We start from the raw sequence: 18,522 nt of genomic DNA on the forward strand, positions 1-18,522 counted from the left end.
GGGGTATCACCGAAATGTGACAAGAGGCATGGGGGGGTCAATATTATTGTGACGTCACATGTTAAAATTTAAAATATTAAAACGCGAAGCTTAGATGTGAATAAAAAACTTTAAATATCTACGACCTTGAACTATAGTTATTAACAATTTAGCATTCTCGCTATGAGATTATCTCTCATGCCACGTCATTTAACTTATAATTTAACTTACAAGCATAAATTGAAAAAATGTGTGACGTCACGGAGGGGGGGGGGTGTTATAAAAATGTGACAACCTGTGTGACAAGGACGGGGGAGGGGTTCAAAAGTCCTAAAATTCGTGTGATGTTATTGATGATTGATGGCCTCCTAACACAACTCTAAACACGACTAATAAAAATAGACCTTATTACAACTACGCCTAAAGCATGTTGTTAAATGATATCACCTAGGAACGTATCCCTTATAATCCCTTAGACAAATGTAAATTACCATTCCATACTCAATGGTTTCGGTATTCGCGACATATTTACGGAACACAAACAGCGAATAAAGAGCTTTTACTGTACAATATTTTTATTACACTAATTTAAAATCCTGAGCAAGGTAAAATATATTTGTTTAGTTTTCTAGCTCAGCTTAATATTAAGGCGCGTTTTAGAACTATATTTATTTTTTACCTTTCACCTTGTACTGGTGGTAGGACCTCTTGTGAGTCCGCACGGGTAGGTACCACCACCCTGCCTATTTCTGCCGTGAAGCAGTAATGCGTTTCGGTTTCAAGGGTGGGGCATCCGTCGTAACTATACTGAGACCTTAGAATATCGGAATATTGTGTTATTTTTTATTTTTTTTTATTTCTTAGATTGGTGGACGAGCTCACAGCCCACCTGGTGTTAAGTGGTTACTGGAGCCCATAGACATCTATGACGTAAATGCGCCACCCACCTTGAGATAACTATACTTGACCTTGTACTTTACTTGAGACCTTAGAACTTATATCTCAAGAAATAAAAAATAATAAAAAATAACACAATATTCCAAATTAACAGCTAACATTTGTAACCTTTCATTACGTAGAAATAACACCAGCTGTTACCTTGATACGAATTTGTATAACGTCTCGTGTTTACTAACTTTACTCGCTGAGTGTTTCATTAATATTTCATTTAGTTATTATTATGGATCCACGGCAGACATTTAAAATGTTTTATCGAGATTTGAGAGATAATGAAAAATAGCCACGTATATTTTGCATATTTTTGCATTCATAACGAAGATTGGCTCAATTAAGAGACTGTGACATTAAATTTAATTATAATTTTACGATAAAATAATCTAATAAAGTGTCAAATAGTGATAATACTTGTGGGTAGCTATTCAAATTTTACATTTTATATTTGAAAGTTTAAAAACTTGCTTGGTGTTTCTTGTCAAAACGAGCGGGAAATGCCTTTTTTTTTTCTTTCGCGCGCAATGAAATGTGACCGTACGCGTTAAATCGAAGCTGGTACATAAATCGCATAAAAACTTATCAAAATATCGCCATTGGCAACCGTTCTGTCAACATTCAAAACCAATTTTTGTTTACGAGTGACAAGTTGGCACTTAGAGGCTGTGATGTTATTGAATCAATCAGAAAAGCAATGGGTAATTGTTTTGGATTATTTCGGCGCAGCGGCGTTAGGCGGCAAATCGTTCTGATACTAATAGGCTTAGACAACGCGGGCAAAACGAAAACTGTGAATAACTTAGTGGGCGATAAAGATGACAAAGTTTTACCCACAATCGGTTTTAAAGCTGTTAATCTGGTGCATAAGGACACGCCCGTGACTATATACGATTTGGGCGGTGGGCCGAATTTTCGACAAATATGGCCACAGTATTACAGTGAAGTGCACGGGGTTATATTTGTTATTGATTCAAGCGATTGTTCGCGTTTGGACGAATGCAGAAGTGTGCTTGAAGATGTTTTGTCGCACGACAGAATATCTGGTGAGTTACATTGTTTATTTACGTGATGATTTCGTAATAATTTACGTGTCGAGGTTATATGAGGCTGTCAGTGCAAAAGTGGCCTATTCTTACTTTAGTATGAAGCTAATGAGGTTTGAATCTATTTTTACAGTGCTATTAGGCAAAAACAATACGCGCAAAATAATGCTCACAAAGCCATCTGTTATCTAGGGGTCAAAATAGGGAATTGGCCGGTTTTGCTTTGGAAATCTATAATGTTTGAAATAAATTGCAATATATATAAGCACAAATATGAAATATTGTGGGTTAAGTCACTTTTGCGCAGACCGCCACATACCTATAGCATAATGTTTTGTTTTTTTGTTTTTTTTTTTCAAATATTATTTTCAACTACCCTATATTTTGTTTTAAAAGATTATTAACTGAAACAATGCATGCCGAGTGACTCCTTGATGTAAAGTATTCACCGCCGCTGCATTCAGAATTCTATATCTAAATCGCTAATTTACATATCGAAGAGTGAAAGAATATTTGGTTTAAGCGGCATTTCGCTTAAATACGCGACATTTATCTTTGTAATTAAAGGTCCGTTTTATTTGGTATTAGTAACAACAATTTGATGTTTTTAATTGAACTTCAATTAAGTTTACCCCCATCAAAGAGCTGAAAAAGCTTTTTTGATAAGATATTTTTTTCAAATTGTATACTTTCAATGGCTCCCTTGTAAAGATGCAAAAATTTCGCTTAAGTCAAATAGCTTTTCCTCTACCCCTCGATATATTTTCGACATCGAAAATAGAATTTACGAAGGATAGTCATCCTTAGATAGGCAAGGATGGAGAGTCGAAGAGCGGGCTCTATAAAAGGCTGGTTATTTAGGTACTGAGACTTTATATTGGACTTTTTGGAAGAGCACAAGAAGTTACGTAGAGGGACTTTTTTTCGTTTTGCTACATTTGTGCACTTCTACAGACCTTAAACGGTTTATAAGCCTCCATTATGTCTAAACCTGAAGAAACACTAAATTAACAAAATAAAATAAATCACATCACGTCAAAAAGTCATCCTAAATCGACCATATCCTCATACGATACCCTTATCTTACTTAATCACTGATAGCCTCGAGGGAATAATTCGGCTTCACCTTATATTGGTGGTAGGACTTCTTGTGAGTCCGCACAGGTAGGTACCATCGCCCTGCCTATTTTTGCCGTGAAGCAGTAAGTTTGAAGGGCGGGGTAGCCGTAGTTAAAACTGAGACTTTAGAACTCATGTCTCAAGATGGGTGGTGGCATTTACGTGGTAGATGTCTATGGGCTCCGGTAGCCACTTAACATCAGGTGGGCTGTGAGCTTGTCCACCTTACTAAGCAATAAAATAAAAAAACCTAACTGGTAGTAGAGTTCAAGGTGCTCATTTTGAGAGAAGTTGCTGAGACTAGCCCTAGCAAGAGCAGTGCTTCGCAGAATCTACTACCAGATCGGATTCGCGATCCATTGAGAAGAGATCCAGCGAGAAACTAAGTGGGTAGTGTATGTGGATCAACTTGCACGTCCAATTCTTCGTCGCATTTGTCTAGTTTTACGAATAGCACTGAGAGTTTGTCGCGAGGATCCGAAATGACGTGTTTCTGGCTACAGCGTTGTTCGTCTTCTGGGTCGGACATGTTATTCAAGGCGGCCATGATAAGAGGGTTACTAACGTGTCGCGCCGCTCTATCGAAAAAGCGTTCTGACGCTGTTTTTAGACACTTAGTTAATGGCTCGATTTCACGCATCATGTACATCTGGGGAGGTGTTTATAAGGGGTAGTGTTAATGAACACTACACTTGCGAAATCACCGTACGTATGCAAGGTTTGTACAGTGTCACCTTATTATGAAATAGTTGCCCATTGCAATACTGAAAAAATCAGGCGTACTAGTTTGAGTAGTGACTAAAGTATGTCTGATGGTTCTTCTCGTTTAGGTAAACCTGTGCTTGTATTGGCCAACAAACAGGACAAGACCGGCGCCCTAGACGACATCGACGTTGTAGAGAAACTTAACATAGAACCACTGGTCAATAGGTAAGCTATGATTACATTTTGTGAGGTTTTATTAGTACTAAGTTGGCATTAAGCACCTTCGACTGTCAGGTAAAACAAAAAAAAAGTTGACAGTCGCGGTCTGTGTTCTTAATGCGAGTTTTTAACGTTCTCGATCGCGTAAAAGTTAACTCAAATTTGTATGGAGTCGGAACAGCACCCCTAGCGGCAAACGTAGTGGAGTTACTCTAACTCGTGTGTAAACAACTTATATGTGCATATTGTGTTGCTTTTGTTTTTTTGTGTAACCTAAGATTTCTAAATTTCTTCTTTTTTTTTGTTACTCACTTATGCGTCCAAATGTTGCTATGTCCAAATGTTGTTCGGAACTTGTTTGAATGATGCAAGCTTATCTTGAAAATGTCGTAAGCGAGATTCAGGCATCTGTTAAATATCTTGTTTTGTATGATGGCTACCCATCACGCGTTTTTTGAAGATATTTGTGTTTGTCTATAATCTAAGACAGCACTAGGGGGCGATGAAATTATCGGCCAAACTCAAGTTTAATCGCGTCACGAATATAATTCAAAGCGAAGATATTCCAAAGTTTAGTTTAAAAATTAACAATTCCTTGTTTTGTTTTTTTTTTCATCGATCATCGATTTCTTTTATCATACAGATACCGATGTCCGACTCTAGTCGAATCGTACACAGCTAATATCGATACAAAATCGAAAAAGCTGAAGATCGACCCCGGCCTCCGGAAAGGTTACCACTGGCTTCTGAACTACATAATCCGACGCTACGGCGACATAAATTTGAGAGTACAAACCGACATCCACGCAGATCTGGAGAGACGGAAACGGATGCTCAACAAAGCTTCGAACACGAACTCACAGATGAGCAACAGCGACGACATCGCAACCCAAACGGGCTTCGAAAATCCGAATTACGACTTAACGAAATCGATTAATAACACCGAGATAATAATCGTCAAACCGATCAATCACAATCAGAACAGCATCGATTCTACAATAACCGTTGAGAGTATCGATAATTCGGAATCGACTAGCTGCGGTAAGCCGAAGTTGTCGCCATTATTCGGTCGTGCCAGTAACAGCCCTGCAACGGATATCGTTAAAATTGAATTGGAGCCCAAGAGCGCGTTCAGGAAGCTGTCGCCGATCGTGAGGAACAAAAGCGGCGGGAATCAACACATGGATTTCAAGAATCGACCTCAGTCGAGTCCCACTTTAAAGAAGATTAAGGTTAGTCGATATTTTTTTTAGTCAATCGATAAGTTTAAATAGTGTACGTATGTAATAAGCTATACGTTTTTGGTAAGTCTTGCAGCATACTTATCGCATGCTGGTGGTGGTTCTACGCCAGACTCTTGAAATGCTACCAGAACATGTGATATTCTTCAAAATTGGATAAACAAATTAAACACAAACACAAACAGCGAGCTTTCGCTAAATGAAAATGAAACAGCCGGAAATACCGGACATTTTTGGTGGCACGGATAAGACATTGGTGCATTTGAAGACATCTTTTTTACTAACCACCATATCCGGCTTTGGGGTGAACTTCTCTCTTCAGTGTTTCGTGAGCGCTATGACATGTCCTCCTCCAAACGAAGGTTGCGGAGAGTACTCAGTGGTTGTGCCCCTGACATTGCTGAAGTCCACGTTGACCACTCACAAGCTGTGGTCACTGGTTCTCGCGATTATTCCCATTTTCCAGACCGAGCCCCACAGCAAGAACTCTTCGATGGTCGAAGACAAATCGGACACATCGTACGTTGGCGACGGGAACCGCACCTGGGACGGTGCAATGGTGAACCACAGCCGGGTACTAGTCAATGCTGCCGAACTAGCTCAGACGCAGAGGGAAGTCGTGCTTAACGATCGCGGTAAGTCTGGTCTGCTGTCTGAGAATGATGCTGGTCCGTATTGTAAGTCCTCACGGATAATAACCGCGAACCTGTGTGCTTAGTGCGAGTTTTTTAACGTTCTCGATAGAGTAAAAGTTAACTCTATGGAGTTGGAACGATTACCTACGTTTACCGCTAGGGGCGCTGTTGTTCCAACTCTTACGCTATCGAGAACATTAAAAAACTCGCATTAAGCACAAATTATTATTATTCATTATTATGATTATTCACATTGTGCTCCTAGAGTGAAACTAGACTAGTGTCATGTCTTGTTATTTTTTAATTGCTTTTGAAGGCAGACCTTGCGAATGCTCTTGGAAACGTTGCATACCGCCGTGATTCTCTTCAGATATCGCTCGTACAAAGACATGGTCTTCGTTCTGGTAGCCTAGCAATAGAACTGCGTTGCTTATTTATTTATTTATTTTATTATTATTTGTGGTCATAGGTTAACAAAGATGGTGCTTAATATTAATAAATGTATCACTATGTCCTGCTAGTAAAACGTACAAATATTAGATTTAAGTATAATCTACATAAAAACGTTAATCTTAAATTATAATTATATAACTCTATTCTACGTTATCATCTAAATTATCTAATAGTACGCCTTATCTAATAAAAATACTTTCTTAAAATCTTGTAAATCTACTGTCTTCAAAATTTTTAGAGGTAGTTTTTTATATATTCTTGTTAACATACTATTATAAAAAAACTCTTGTCATAAAGGGTAGTTCCATGAGGTAGCGAAGAAATCTTTAAAGCATTCCTTTTTAAGGGATTTTAGACATGGTAACTGAGACCTTTAAGTCATGTCTTATTTTAATTTATATTCTTATTTTTATGAAAAATTATAATATGAGGTGAAATAAAATTAAATCAAGATTATTAATTTGAGATATTTATCAACTAGGATAAAGTTAAATTAAAAGAAGAGATGATATGTGATATGAGATGAAATATAACCTCAGTAAAATGGTGGTCATTTACTGAGATTTTTTTCAGTGGACTGTTTGGAGGATCCCGAGAAGTTACGTCCACCGGCTTTGTTTTATTTTCCTACATTTGTGCACTTTCTCAGATATTAAACAGTTAATACACCACCGTTATTACACATTTAAACCTGAAGAAACACTAAATAGACAAAATAAAACAAATCACACAACTTCACTCCTCGCGTTCCCGCCAAAAAGTTTAAACCATTCCTAACGGATTTGTTTCACAGATTACACAACGAAATCGGAGGTAGCGCTGCAGCCGCTAACATTACCCATGTCCCCCCGGCCGGCCTCCGCCTCCTTGCTGGTCAGGAGACAACTAGAACTGTCGGGACAGCACAAACGGAGACTCAGCTTGCGATGTAAGATTTTTCGTTTTGTGTACAAAGATGTCGCGACTAAAGGAACTGTTTCTGGTCATTGGTCGCAACGTAACTGAAAATCAGATGACTCGCGCGGTCAACGACCCCGTTGTCTCTGTGTCAAGCTTTTCATTGCGCCTTTGCTTTTACATTTCGGTTTTATGTTTTTTTTTTAATTGATGTTACTGAGATCACACGTATTTTATGTCTATCTACAAAAATTGGCTCCCGCGTACGGTGATGGCACAGCTGTCTACATCTTATTTCTGTGAATAAGCTCTTATTTGTACAATTTCATTTTTTTTGGTCTGCGATAAAGAATATTATACTCTGTGGCAAGTCTTGGTGCTAAAGCTAACTTGCTGACGCAAGATCAAATTTCGAGGAAAGTTTAATCGTCTGTCATTATTAAACGTCAGAAATTAAAAAAAAACAATTCAAGAGGTCATAAACGTCATTGAATTTTTTTAAAAGAAGTTTTTTATTTCAAATATTAAAATAGGTCTTAAACATTGTAATTTTTTTTAAAAGATTTTCTTTTCAATTCTAATTTCTTAGGTATTGTAAAATTGCTTGCGGGGACAGGTGTTCCGAATTTAGTGGTTATATAAAAAATATTTTGTAATGTTTGTTTACACAGACATGCAACGCAATAAGACCAGCCCGGAACGTATCTCCATGCTTATATATGAACCGAGTAAGGTTCAACAGCGGCATTTAGACAAAGGGGACTTTGAGCACACGACAACAATTAATTGAAGGTTTGTTTCTAGTTTCTTTGAAGTAAACACCGCACGAGACATTACGCAAAATACCCTGTGAATCATTCTAATATTAATATGAAAATTCGGTCAGTTAATTTTAAAAATTTCACTCAAATAAGGTTTAAATTACTTGTTTTATAATAATATGGTTTTTGCGAATCATAGACAACGCGAGACGTAAAGTACTCAAATTATATAAATATGTACCTACTTTTCGATCGCATTGTTCTTGTTGTTCCAGCTGTTAAGTTGCTATTTCGTGAACAAACACTTATTATCAGATACCAGTAAATCATACTTTACATAAATCAGCGGTTACCTACTAGATGCATACGGAGAGTAAAGTTAATAACACTCTTGTTGTCATATGTCAAACTTACATTGACACTATATATTGACATATTTTTTTTCAGATGGAACTTCGAGAAACTTCAAATAAATTTTAACAGGGTAGATAATAATGTACAAGAATAGAAATTGTTGGAAAAATATTGAATTTTGAAATTAAATTTGTAATTTTATATGCGAAAGATTTAGCCTGTAACTAGCTAACTAGTCTAAGTTGCTAGAAAATTGGATGGAATAATGTCATTATTTTGATTCGAAAATGAAATTGATTTGCTTTTGGTTTTGAACTAACGTGCATTGTGTTCACGAGTGCTCAGAGCTGGTGGACTACCAAGCTTCAATGGATCACTCTTAAGAATACATCTTTTCACATACAAATTAGTGATGGGTGTTATTGATCAGTCTCTAAAGAGAAAAGTCTTGTGAAGTAATCATAAAAATACAAAGTCTTGATTGTGTGGCCAAACCCGCAGCTTATACAACTTTTTTGGAGCCAAAAGTTAAGTAAGTTATCTACCAATTCTAGAAAATATTTTTACCTTCAGACTACGACGGCCCCATTGCACGGGATTCCTTCGTCAATTTACGTGCCATTTAAATACTAAAACATGATAACCTAATTTTTTGACGTATCAAATTTGTTCCCGCCTTTTTTGGTTCAAAGTTTATTATCTCTGGTTTCTATCTGCGTGTTTATTATTTTAATTTTTCTGTACATATGTAATACATGTTGATTAAAGATAATGAAAAACTTGTAATGCTTTCGTTGCCCATTCGATGTTATGAGTCTAGGATATTCTAAGTTAGAAGTTCCCATTTTCAGTTTTTCAGAAAGCTCAATGTAAGCTGTAATTCCGGGTTGGTAATCTGTTGACAGCGTATTGACAATGTTACAACAGTATAAATCTCAAGTTACGCGTCAATTTCATCACTTGTTATGTAAAAAATATTTACACTGAACAATAATAAATAGGTTAAGATCTGAAATTATAAGTCAATTTGCTTATATTTCGGGTTCTCTTTTAATTATATTTTATAATTGTATGAATATTGGTCTATGCAGGTGTATTTGATATATTATTATGAAAGCGTTTATGTAATTTTAATTAGAAAAGAATAATAATTTAGTTTTGTACTTTGCGTACTTAAGATATTTACTTAAATAATAAATACATAATTGTATATTTATGAATAAAAATGTTGTTTTATTAGAAGCTCTTAACGCCATCGTGTTAAAGTTCGATTTGGCTAATCTTTGTGTGTTGCTAGAAAGTTGTTTTTATAGCCTTTGTAGGCGAACGAACTTACGGCCATGATGGTTAGTGGTTACCGTCACTCATGGACGACAGCAATGCCAAGTCGCTGCTTACCGCTAAGCACTTTTTATTTATTGCTTAGATGGGTGGACGAGCTCACATCCCATCTGGTGTTAAGTGGTTACTGGAGCCCAAGGACATCTACAACGTAAATGCGCCACCCACCTTGAGATATAAGTTCTACGGCTGCCCCACCCTTCAAACCGAAACGCATTACTGCTTTACGGCAGAAATAGGCAGGGCGGTGGTACCTACCCGCGCGGATTCACAAGAGGTCCTACCACCAGTAAAAAGCAAGCCTCGTTTGAAGAAGGAAATGTCCTAGCGCTCGGGAAACGCCGTGGAGGGGAGCTCATTCTACAGCCGGATGGTACGTGGCAGAAAAGATTTCTGGAAATGCACTGAATGAGGTACTTTGAGGAACTTTCTAGGTAGTATGCGTGATATATAGATATAAGAACGATTGTGTACAATCTCAGCACTTTGTCTTGCTCAGTCGTGCGCACATGGCTTATGTTGCAAGCCAGATTTTGTTTCTTTTTACTTGTGTGTTTTTATGTATCTTTTTAACTTGAGAACGCTAACCACTGCCTCACCAATCAGTCTTAAATAACAATAAAACATAGGTTGTACAGTGACGTCAATGTTCATATGCGAAGGATTTGCATCAGCTTTCAATGATCGCCACTTCAGTATAGAATCATGGTCACACCCAAAAAGACGGCAAGCTTCATTAGTAAAGGTAGGTATGTGCTATATTAGCTAGTGATTGTCTTTGTCATTGACAAATTTATAAGTTAGAGCTTTTACTTGGGTAGACAAATGTCTCATCAAAATAAAACATCAATAAACACATTGTACAATAATTTATTTAGACATTAACACATCGATCATAATAAATACATTTAAGTTTTATGGCAGTGCTATTGGTAATGCTGGTAACATTTTTCCATTATTGTTGCCAGCTTAACAAGTATTACAGATTATACAATAGGTACGTGCGTTTTACGACAATCATGATAGGATTTCAAGGACGGGTCGCGTGCCTGATGGATGTCCAGGGCAATACGTAAGCGAAGGAATGTTTTCACAATTAATAAACGCTTTGTTTATAGTTCCGTAAGATGTTGCCGCTAATCAGTCTGTCAGTGTATGAGATATGTTTTATCGAAGTGGACCGACAGGTGAGACAGCCGTCTGTGTGCTCAGTGCGAGTTTTTTAACGTTCTCGATAGCGTAAAAGTTAACTCATATTTGTGTATGGAATGGGATCGTTTGCCTACGTTTGCCGCTAGGGGCGCTGTTCCAACTGCATACAAAATTGGGCTAACTTTTACGCTATCGAGAACGTTAAAAAACTCGCACTAAGCACAATGTTCTTCAAAATAGATCGGATTGTGGCGTTCGTGCTTACGTAACGTAAAGTTTTTCATGAGTATTCCTGATCGCCGTTGGCTTCGCATCCCATACGTATTATTCGTAAACATCCGTTTATTACTGATGGTAGGACCTCTTGTGAGTCTGCGCGGGTAGGTACCACCACCATTCCTATTTCTGCCGTGGAGCAGTAATGCGTTTCGGTTTGAAGGGTGGGGCAGCCGTTGTAACTATACTTGAGACCTTAGAACTTATATTTCAAGGTGGGTGACGCATTTACGTCGTAGATGTCTATGGGCTCCAGTAACCACTTAACACCAGGTGGGCTGTGAGCTCGTCCACTCATCGAAACAATAAAAAAAAAACTAGTGAGTATTCACATTCATGGGCTCTAGTAATCACTTGAAACAGAACTACCCTCTTATTATAACTGAGTATGACGAAGCGGTTCCACGTCCCTGATACGTCCCGAACGCTTGTTAATTCACCTAATTATACAAATATATAAAAACATTCTAAAGTTCATTATTCATTCGTAACTTAGCTTGCACGTCCATGTCGAAACTGTATTCCTCCGACGTACAGTTGAGATCATTATCACTAAAATTACATTCTAATAAATGCTATTAATTTAATTTTATTTACATTTATTTGCATTACACTCGGAGCCTTGTTTGGCAGTTTTTCAATATTAAAGAGTATTCAGTCGAATAAATATGTACTTGAATATAGACAGATAAAATGTACGCCACTGTACAAAATCTTGGGCGTACATGACATTGACAGATTGTACAATTCCGTTCATTAATTATCAAATAAACGAAAATACGTATGCGCATAACAGTTCACGACCTCACCACCCTTAAGTTGTGCGAGAGAGATCCAGTACGCACTCCTAGCTTAGGAGTGCGTACTGTATCTCTCTAGGAGTCCTAGGACACAATCTACATTTATAATGACTAACAATAAAAATAAATATTAAAAAAAAGTATAAAAATCCTTATTTTATAAAATTAAATTTAATAATGAAATTGGCATCGTTTGAGCATTTTGTTGTTTTAAAGTATTTTGATTTTCTACTACCACATTTAAGCTACATGAGATGGCCAAATAAATCGTGGCACAAGAAGAGAGGTCTTTGGCGAGAACGTTCTAAATTACAATTTGAATATTGATATAACAATGAATTAAAATTATCACAGTCGAAGGTTAATGATGGGTGAACAACCAACAATGAAGTTAAAAGATAAGTAATTGAACACTTGTCTATATCGGCTGAATCACTAACTTTTTTAGAAGCTTGATGGTCGCGTCTCTGCCCCTCCACCCGCATGGATGCTACTCAAAAACCCACAAGGAGCAACTAATAAGCATTTGCGCATTATAAAGTAAAATTCTCATCAAAGATAATATCCCTTGGTACAATCCGATTTATGTTCGCAACAAGTTCATCTTATTAAAATACTAAATTTTGAATTAAGATCGGAATAATTTAACAGCCTCAAACAAACATCTCACACACGAAAAAAAAAAATTAGCACTCGATACATGGCTTACAAGTAAGTATTCGTATAATAAAAACTTTTATTGCCGACCATTTAAAAGCCTCACCGACCTAGTGACTTGACCTTGAATAGTGTACTGGGATCGGATGATAAAAAAACATTTTTAAAACTAAAAGAAACACGCTTTTTTAGCAAGCCAAACTAAAAGTTTAAATGATCCTATCTTTTTTTTTTATTCTAATGATCCGGTCGCCTTTTTAGCCCGAAGTTTTAAAATTATTGTATTGTAACCAGACGTCTTGAAATTGGTGAATAAATTACTTCGAATGTTTTTGTTACTACGTTAGATAGAAGCTAATAAAGACGTGTTGATATAGTAAGTATTCAGGTCAGATCAGTATGGACAAAGTATGATGCCAGTTTTGAAGATTGGAAGCTGCCTTGTAACACCTCACACAGTTTTCTTATATATATTAGATATCTACAATCCTTGGTTTGTCTACTGAGATGAATTAGGAATTAGAACAGTTTAGGATTCATTTATATCTCGACATAACCAAAACACAAAAAACTCATTTTTGAAATAATCACTTCTATACGGACTACGATTGTGTAGTTATGTATTTTCTCATTCGATCAGTCCCGTAATGGCATTTCATCTATTATAAACCAGAACGAAGGATAAAAAAATTTAAGTAAATCAGTCGCGGGTATCTGTCAATACGCATTGGCGATGTCAAGACATAGGATGGTTACCTAACTTATGTGTGACTTACAAATAGCTACAAAAATCGAAGGTCGGAGTCCTTTGCTCGAAAATCTCATTAATGTGTTAGAGCTTAGAGTAAAGCTCGCCTTTATACAAATACACATATAAATTAATAAATAATTTTTTTTGTACAACATACCGTTTTAGGAATAGAGTGAGGCGTTAAGAATGAAAACACGCAAAATCGTCAGTAACGTAGGCGCATTTTGTTCAACATCGCGTATGTACGCGAGTATTTTTTTGTTTTCTACATCATTTTAATAGAACATCTTAAATAATAAATAGTTGATTGGAAACGCATTTTGACAAATAAATCAAATTGCTTTGACAACAATTACCATTATCTTATATAAAGAGCCGTATTACACACATAATAGCAAAAGACCAATATCAGCAAATGTAAAAATTTAAGTCGCAAATAAACGCGGAGAGCCGTAAATATTAACTAAATCTATATTTTCTTAATCAAAATAAATAAATACACCAAGGAATGTAAAGATTTAGAATAAAAAGATAATTTTACATATTTGATATAATCTTAGAATAAAATTAAATACTTTTACACACAGTCACTGATTTTTTCTTATTAAATTATATTTAAATTTAAAATAGCCATTTAAAATTTTAATTTGATTTAATAAACTAAGTAATGTCATAGAGGAACTCCGTTATAATACGAAAGATTATATTTTAGCTTTTATGACTAAATTTTGTAAACAAATTAGTTTCGGGTACTACGTTACGGTGATAATTCAACGCGACAAAGACGAATTTTAGCCTTACTCCTTTGTTTTAGGTTCCATTTTACCGAATTATAAAAAAAATAGCACAATTAAAAATAACAATTTACCTTAGGTATTATATAAACGATCAACTCAATTCTCGATTCGATTGTGTCAATTTTATATTAATTTCCTTTTCTACTTTTACGTACTTCATACTTTAGTATGAATTTTACAAGTTGTCATGGCCTAATGGATACGTCGTTCAGCTTACTCGTATCGAGTGGTGCGACCTTGCCAGTGTTCGAATCCCACAGGCAATCAATAATTGTTCTAAAGAAATACGTACATGTACCATGGTGCGATAAAAATGGGAAATTACAGGTGACATGCGTATCCCCTGGTGAAGGTCATGGGACAGCTTAAGGAAGTTGAGCTCTCTAGCGCGCTGCCAAGGGAAAATAAAAGAGAAAACCGTTGGCGGTATATCGCGTCCCGACCCGGCAGGCTGGTTTTAGTCCACCGGGGTATTCCGGGGCAAGAGCGGCACCGTCTGGGCAGCCTGACGGGTTGTACCAAGACGGCTGACGTTCATCAGAGCCTTCGATTCATCTCGAAGGCTCCGTTGACCGTGCGTCCTTGGGGTGAGCTGAGCCGTCTGGTTGAAGTGTTAACTACGCTAGCCCGCTTCTAACCTCGGAGGGGATCGGACGCTTGAGCGAAGAGTGCAGGGGAGTCTGATTCTGGCTCTAGCAAGAGCAGTGCTTCGCTGAATCCACTACCGGATCGAAATCGCGACCTGCCGAGAAGATCCGACGGGAAACTCCACGGTTTGTGTCTATGGGAAGCGCCTCACAACATCTATGACTAGCACAAACTGTAAAACATATTAGTCTACTAATAACGTTTAGTGACTAGACATTAGTTTGTCGCAAATTGGGAGACTACATTCCGAGATCTTAATATCAATATGCAGTGGCATCTCACTTCGCGGTCGTGTGAAGCGTAAATTATTTTACGAAAGACCCTAACAGTATATTGTAAATTAATGTGCGTTATAAACATTCGATTTCAATTATTAATCAAATACATCTTTATACAGGATTGAAACTGTTTTCGGATGCTACATGTAATTTGTATCAAAATCGATTTTATCAGTCTCGTCAGTCTAGACCAGTGATTCTCAACCACTGTTCCGCGGCACTTTTGTGTGCCGCCAAATTTCAAAAGTGTGCCGCCAAATTTTGCGAATATATAATAATGTTAATATTATTAAATTATATCATTTGAAAAGCAAAATATTTTAAACATGAATATATATTTAAATCCACAAACAAAAAAATTATAGTATATTTTAGTTTATTTCGTATATTAAAATTTTTTGATAAACTATTTATGCAGTGTGTTGTAGTAAGTAAATAATTTTTCTTTTTTTTTTTGTGTGCCGCCAAATTTTTGAAATCGTTAAATATGTGCCGCAACAAAAAAAAGGTTGAGAATCACTGGTCTAGACTATAATATTTTTAAGACCAGATTTCAAGCAGATAATCTTGCAACTTTTTCTTTCTGAACATAGCTGAAAGATATTTGCGATAAATCAGGTCACGTATAATTTGAAAAACTGAAATACTGATTTTACTGATTAACGCTTTTGAAATCTATATATAGACAAGTTCAGAGACAACTCATTTCCAATTTTAACAACACAAAAATTCAATTATAAATAAAAAAAGAAGTAGTCATACATAAACCGGATTTAAATCTCGAGAAATCAAAGCTAATGATTATAGCAGAATTTCGTTTATTATACGAACCCTAGTCATCGGTAACAAACCAATAGGTATCTTTTAATGAGAACCTGTTTTTTTTACAGTGGACATTGGTGACAACCCTGCTTTTCAGAGTGCACATACAGGGTGTCGTCTAACTACCGAGCTAATTACACCAATCTATCTAGAACTCTGTCTTATAGAGGAGTCATCGTCCGCAAAACTGGGCCTATTTCTTCTGTCGCACCTCTTCTGATGCTGCCGTATAAACGCGCTCAGTCTGTTCAACAGAAACTGTTTATCGTGGCCTTCTAAGACCAGTTGGTTCTTAAGGACCGCCACCATGTGCCTATTGGCTGTCGCGACGGCCCAGTAATAATACAAGAAGAATAATGTCACAGCGAAAGCCGGCACCGCGAACGTTGCAGTGCTTAACAAGAATATGACCTCTCTAATAACCGACGGAAAGTTGTTGAATGTTTGTATGACGAATTCCCACACGGTGGTGTAGCCTCGATAAGGACCGCAGTTTATAGACGGCAAGATTTCCGCCACCGAATACGCTACCGGCAGAATCGATATGACGAAACCGAGCAATAGAACCGACATGAAGAGTGATTTCGATTTGGACGCCTTATACACGACCGGCGAGGGCGTACAGTTTACGAGGCAAGTGAACTTTTTTATATAGAATATCATGAAATAGAACATAGATCCTATAATGGGTAGAAAGGGACAGAAGAACGAACCCATCCAAATTATGGTCTGCACGTAAACAATGTCCAATACGTGTTTAGGCAAATAGAATTCCTGTTCGCCGAACATCTTCAAGCAGCGGCTCCGCGTGTGACGAGCCATAAACGCCCTAGGCAAATTTATCAGGAACGTGGTCACGAATTGAACGGCGAAATCGGTCAAGATCAACTTGTAGAACTGCTGACCGACGTATGTCTCCCAGCATTCTAACTTCGTTGTATCCGTGTTATGCTTCGCGCACACGATGCCATTCGTCGATATATACAAATAGATTTGACTTAACAATACGCCTAACGAGGATAGCCTCAGTAACACAGTCCTTAGGAGCGTTATAATGATAACATGTGGCGGCATGTAGCCTTCGTATCTGATCATGTAACTAAAAATCTCGGGTATGATAAGATTCAGTACGACAATGCAAATAAACGGCAAAAACTCCATTAGTACGTTCTCCAATTGATTGAAAGACATCGTAGTGTACACTATCGGCATCGTCCTGGTTCGATTCTCGTTAGATCCTATGCTTTCGTTGAGTCTCTCCGTCGAGAAGTTGAAGGCTACGTATATTAGAAAACCGGACGCTATGAGTATCACAAACACGATCAGGTTAATAAACAATCTTTTTAGGTGCATCAATATCTGACTCTCCCGGCTGCGTGACTGTTTCTCTTCTTTGAATCTCTCCTCTTCGATGCAGCCCTTGATCTCATTGTACAGAGCTTGGTGTTTGATTCTCGCCGATCTGTCGTTGTGTATGCAAAAATCCCAACCGCCAAAAACGAGGTTGCAGTACTTGTAGAACTGACCCTCGCTTTCGATTAGCTTCTGCTTGAAGCCCCTGGCGGCCGTCTTCACGATCGCGATCAGGGACAATAAAGTCCAAGAAATCGGCACCAAAATGTAAGCCATTGGCATATTGTAGAACAGTTTCGTATGGTATAAACTATTTACGTAGTACGTGTATATTTGATCTGTGTAAACTCCGTAGAAGAGTATGGTTCTCTCCATCCAGCCAGTGCCCTGGATAACGTCTAAAAATATATTTGAATTCGTCGTGTTCTTCTCAAAATACGCTATAGAACAGCAAACTGTTGAATTCGCTTCCGTCTCGTCGCATTCGTAAACCCTCTCAGTCAACAATGTCTTTGGTAGGATCAGGAACACGATGACCAGTATCGATATTGTGAAGTTTAACAGGAAGAGCCACCTCAAGAACAGGAAATAAGAGACGACTCCCGTTCCGAATTTTCCTTCTATTTCACGCATGGGGGTCTGCCAGAGCTCCAGCTTGCTAAACGTCTCAGTGCAGCCTATACGGAAACGGTGCCACACCTTCCTCTGCCTCCAGTGGAGTTGCTCGAAACCTTGGAGGCGAAGTTTCGTAGCGTTCTGCGAGTGACACAAAAAGCTACTAAAGTGACCAGCAATCGAGACCCCGACATGTGCTTTTCATTCCAAAATGGCCTTTAGCTTTACTAAGTACCCTGCATTTCCAATCGGTTATCCGTTGGAACGATGCGCCCATATCGAGGGGTGATAGACTATTTAAATGTGCCGTTATATTTAGTATTAGCATCAACAGTACGATGTTTTTAATTGGGTTTCAATTAAGTTTACTACATTGAAACAGCTAAAGAAGTTTTTTTGGTCATGACAGTTTTTTCTAAATTTCAAACGTTATTTAGCTTCTTCTATAAGGTTGCAAAAATTTCGCTTAAACCAATAGCCTTTCTTTCACCCGTCGATATGAAAAACTTTACTCAATAAAATTCCATTGCATCAAACAGCTATAGTTTTGGGTATCCAAAATCTTTTCATCTATTTTAATAAAATAATAGTGATTTGTATTAAAAGATCTAATTTGCTAAAACGGATCGTGCTTACAAAAGTCGAATTAAGGCAATTTCAAAAGCCTAAACGAAT

The 18,522-nt window shown here is 37.3% G+C and overlaps 2 protein-coding genes across 6 annotated transcripts in view; one reads left to right on the top strand and one right to left on the bottom strand.

Moving 5' to 3' along the window:
* The first annotated feature begins 1,111 nt into the window (after positions 1-1,111).
* On the top strand, positions 1,112-9,583 carry LOC101741851 (ADP-ribosylation factor-like protein 13B). Its single transcript, XM_004923098.5, has 7 exons — positions 1,112-1,973; positions 3,923-4,022; positions 4,660-5,248; positions 5,724-5,892; positions 7,139-7,273; positions 7,914-8,034; positions 8,451-9,583. The coding sequence occupies exons 1-6, from the start codon at positions 1,625-1,627 to the stop codon at positions 8,030-8,032; spliced, it is 1,461 nt and encodes a 486-aa protein (XP_004923155.1). The 5' UTR covers positions 1,112-1,624; the 3' UTR covers positions 8,033-8,034; positions 8,451-9,583.
* Positions 9,584-10,552: 969 nt separating this feature from the next.
* The window catches only part of LOC101735589 (transmembrane channel-like protein 7), a 28,167-nt gene continuing 20,197 nt past the window's right edge, over positions 10,553-18,522 (bottom strand). For all 5 annotated transcript variants that reach the window (XM_038019667.2, XM_062675739.1, XM_062675740.1 and 2 more), the window contains one exon: positions 10,553-17,988. In XM_038019667.2, coding sequence (XP_037875595.1) covers positions 16,024-17,988 — 1,965 coding nt within the window. In that variant the 3' untranslated portion in view covers positions 10,553-16,023. The remainder of the gene's footprint in view (positions 17,989-18,522) is intronic.

Source organism: Bombyx mori, chromosome 24, assembly GCF_030269925.1.
Source record: "Bombyx mori chromosome 24, ASM3026992v2".
Taxonomy (NCBI): domain Eukaryota; kingdom Metazoa; phylum Arthropoda; class Insecta; order Lepidoptera; family Bombycidae; genus Bombyx; species Bombyx mori.

Bases quoted from the DNA above. Each gene is read 5' to 3' on its own strand.
- LOC101741851 (XM_004923098.5), top strand. From the start codon at position 1,625: ATGGGTAATTGTTTTGGATTATTTCGGCGCAGCGGCGTTAGGCGGCAA. The intron at 1,974-3,922 runs GTGAGTTACATT...CTTCTCGTTTAG, and splicing joins GTCGCACGACAGAATATCTG to GTAAACCTGTGCTTGTATTG. The intron at 5,893-7,138 runs GTAAGTCTGGTC...TTTGTTTCACAG, and splicing joins AGTCGTGCTTAACGATCGCG to ATTACACAACGAAATCGGAG.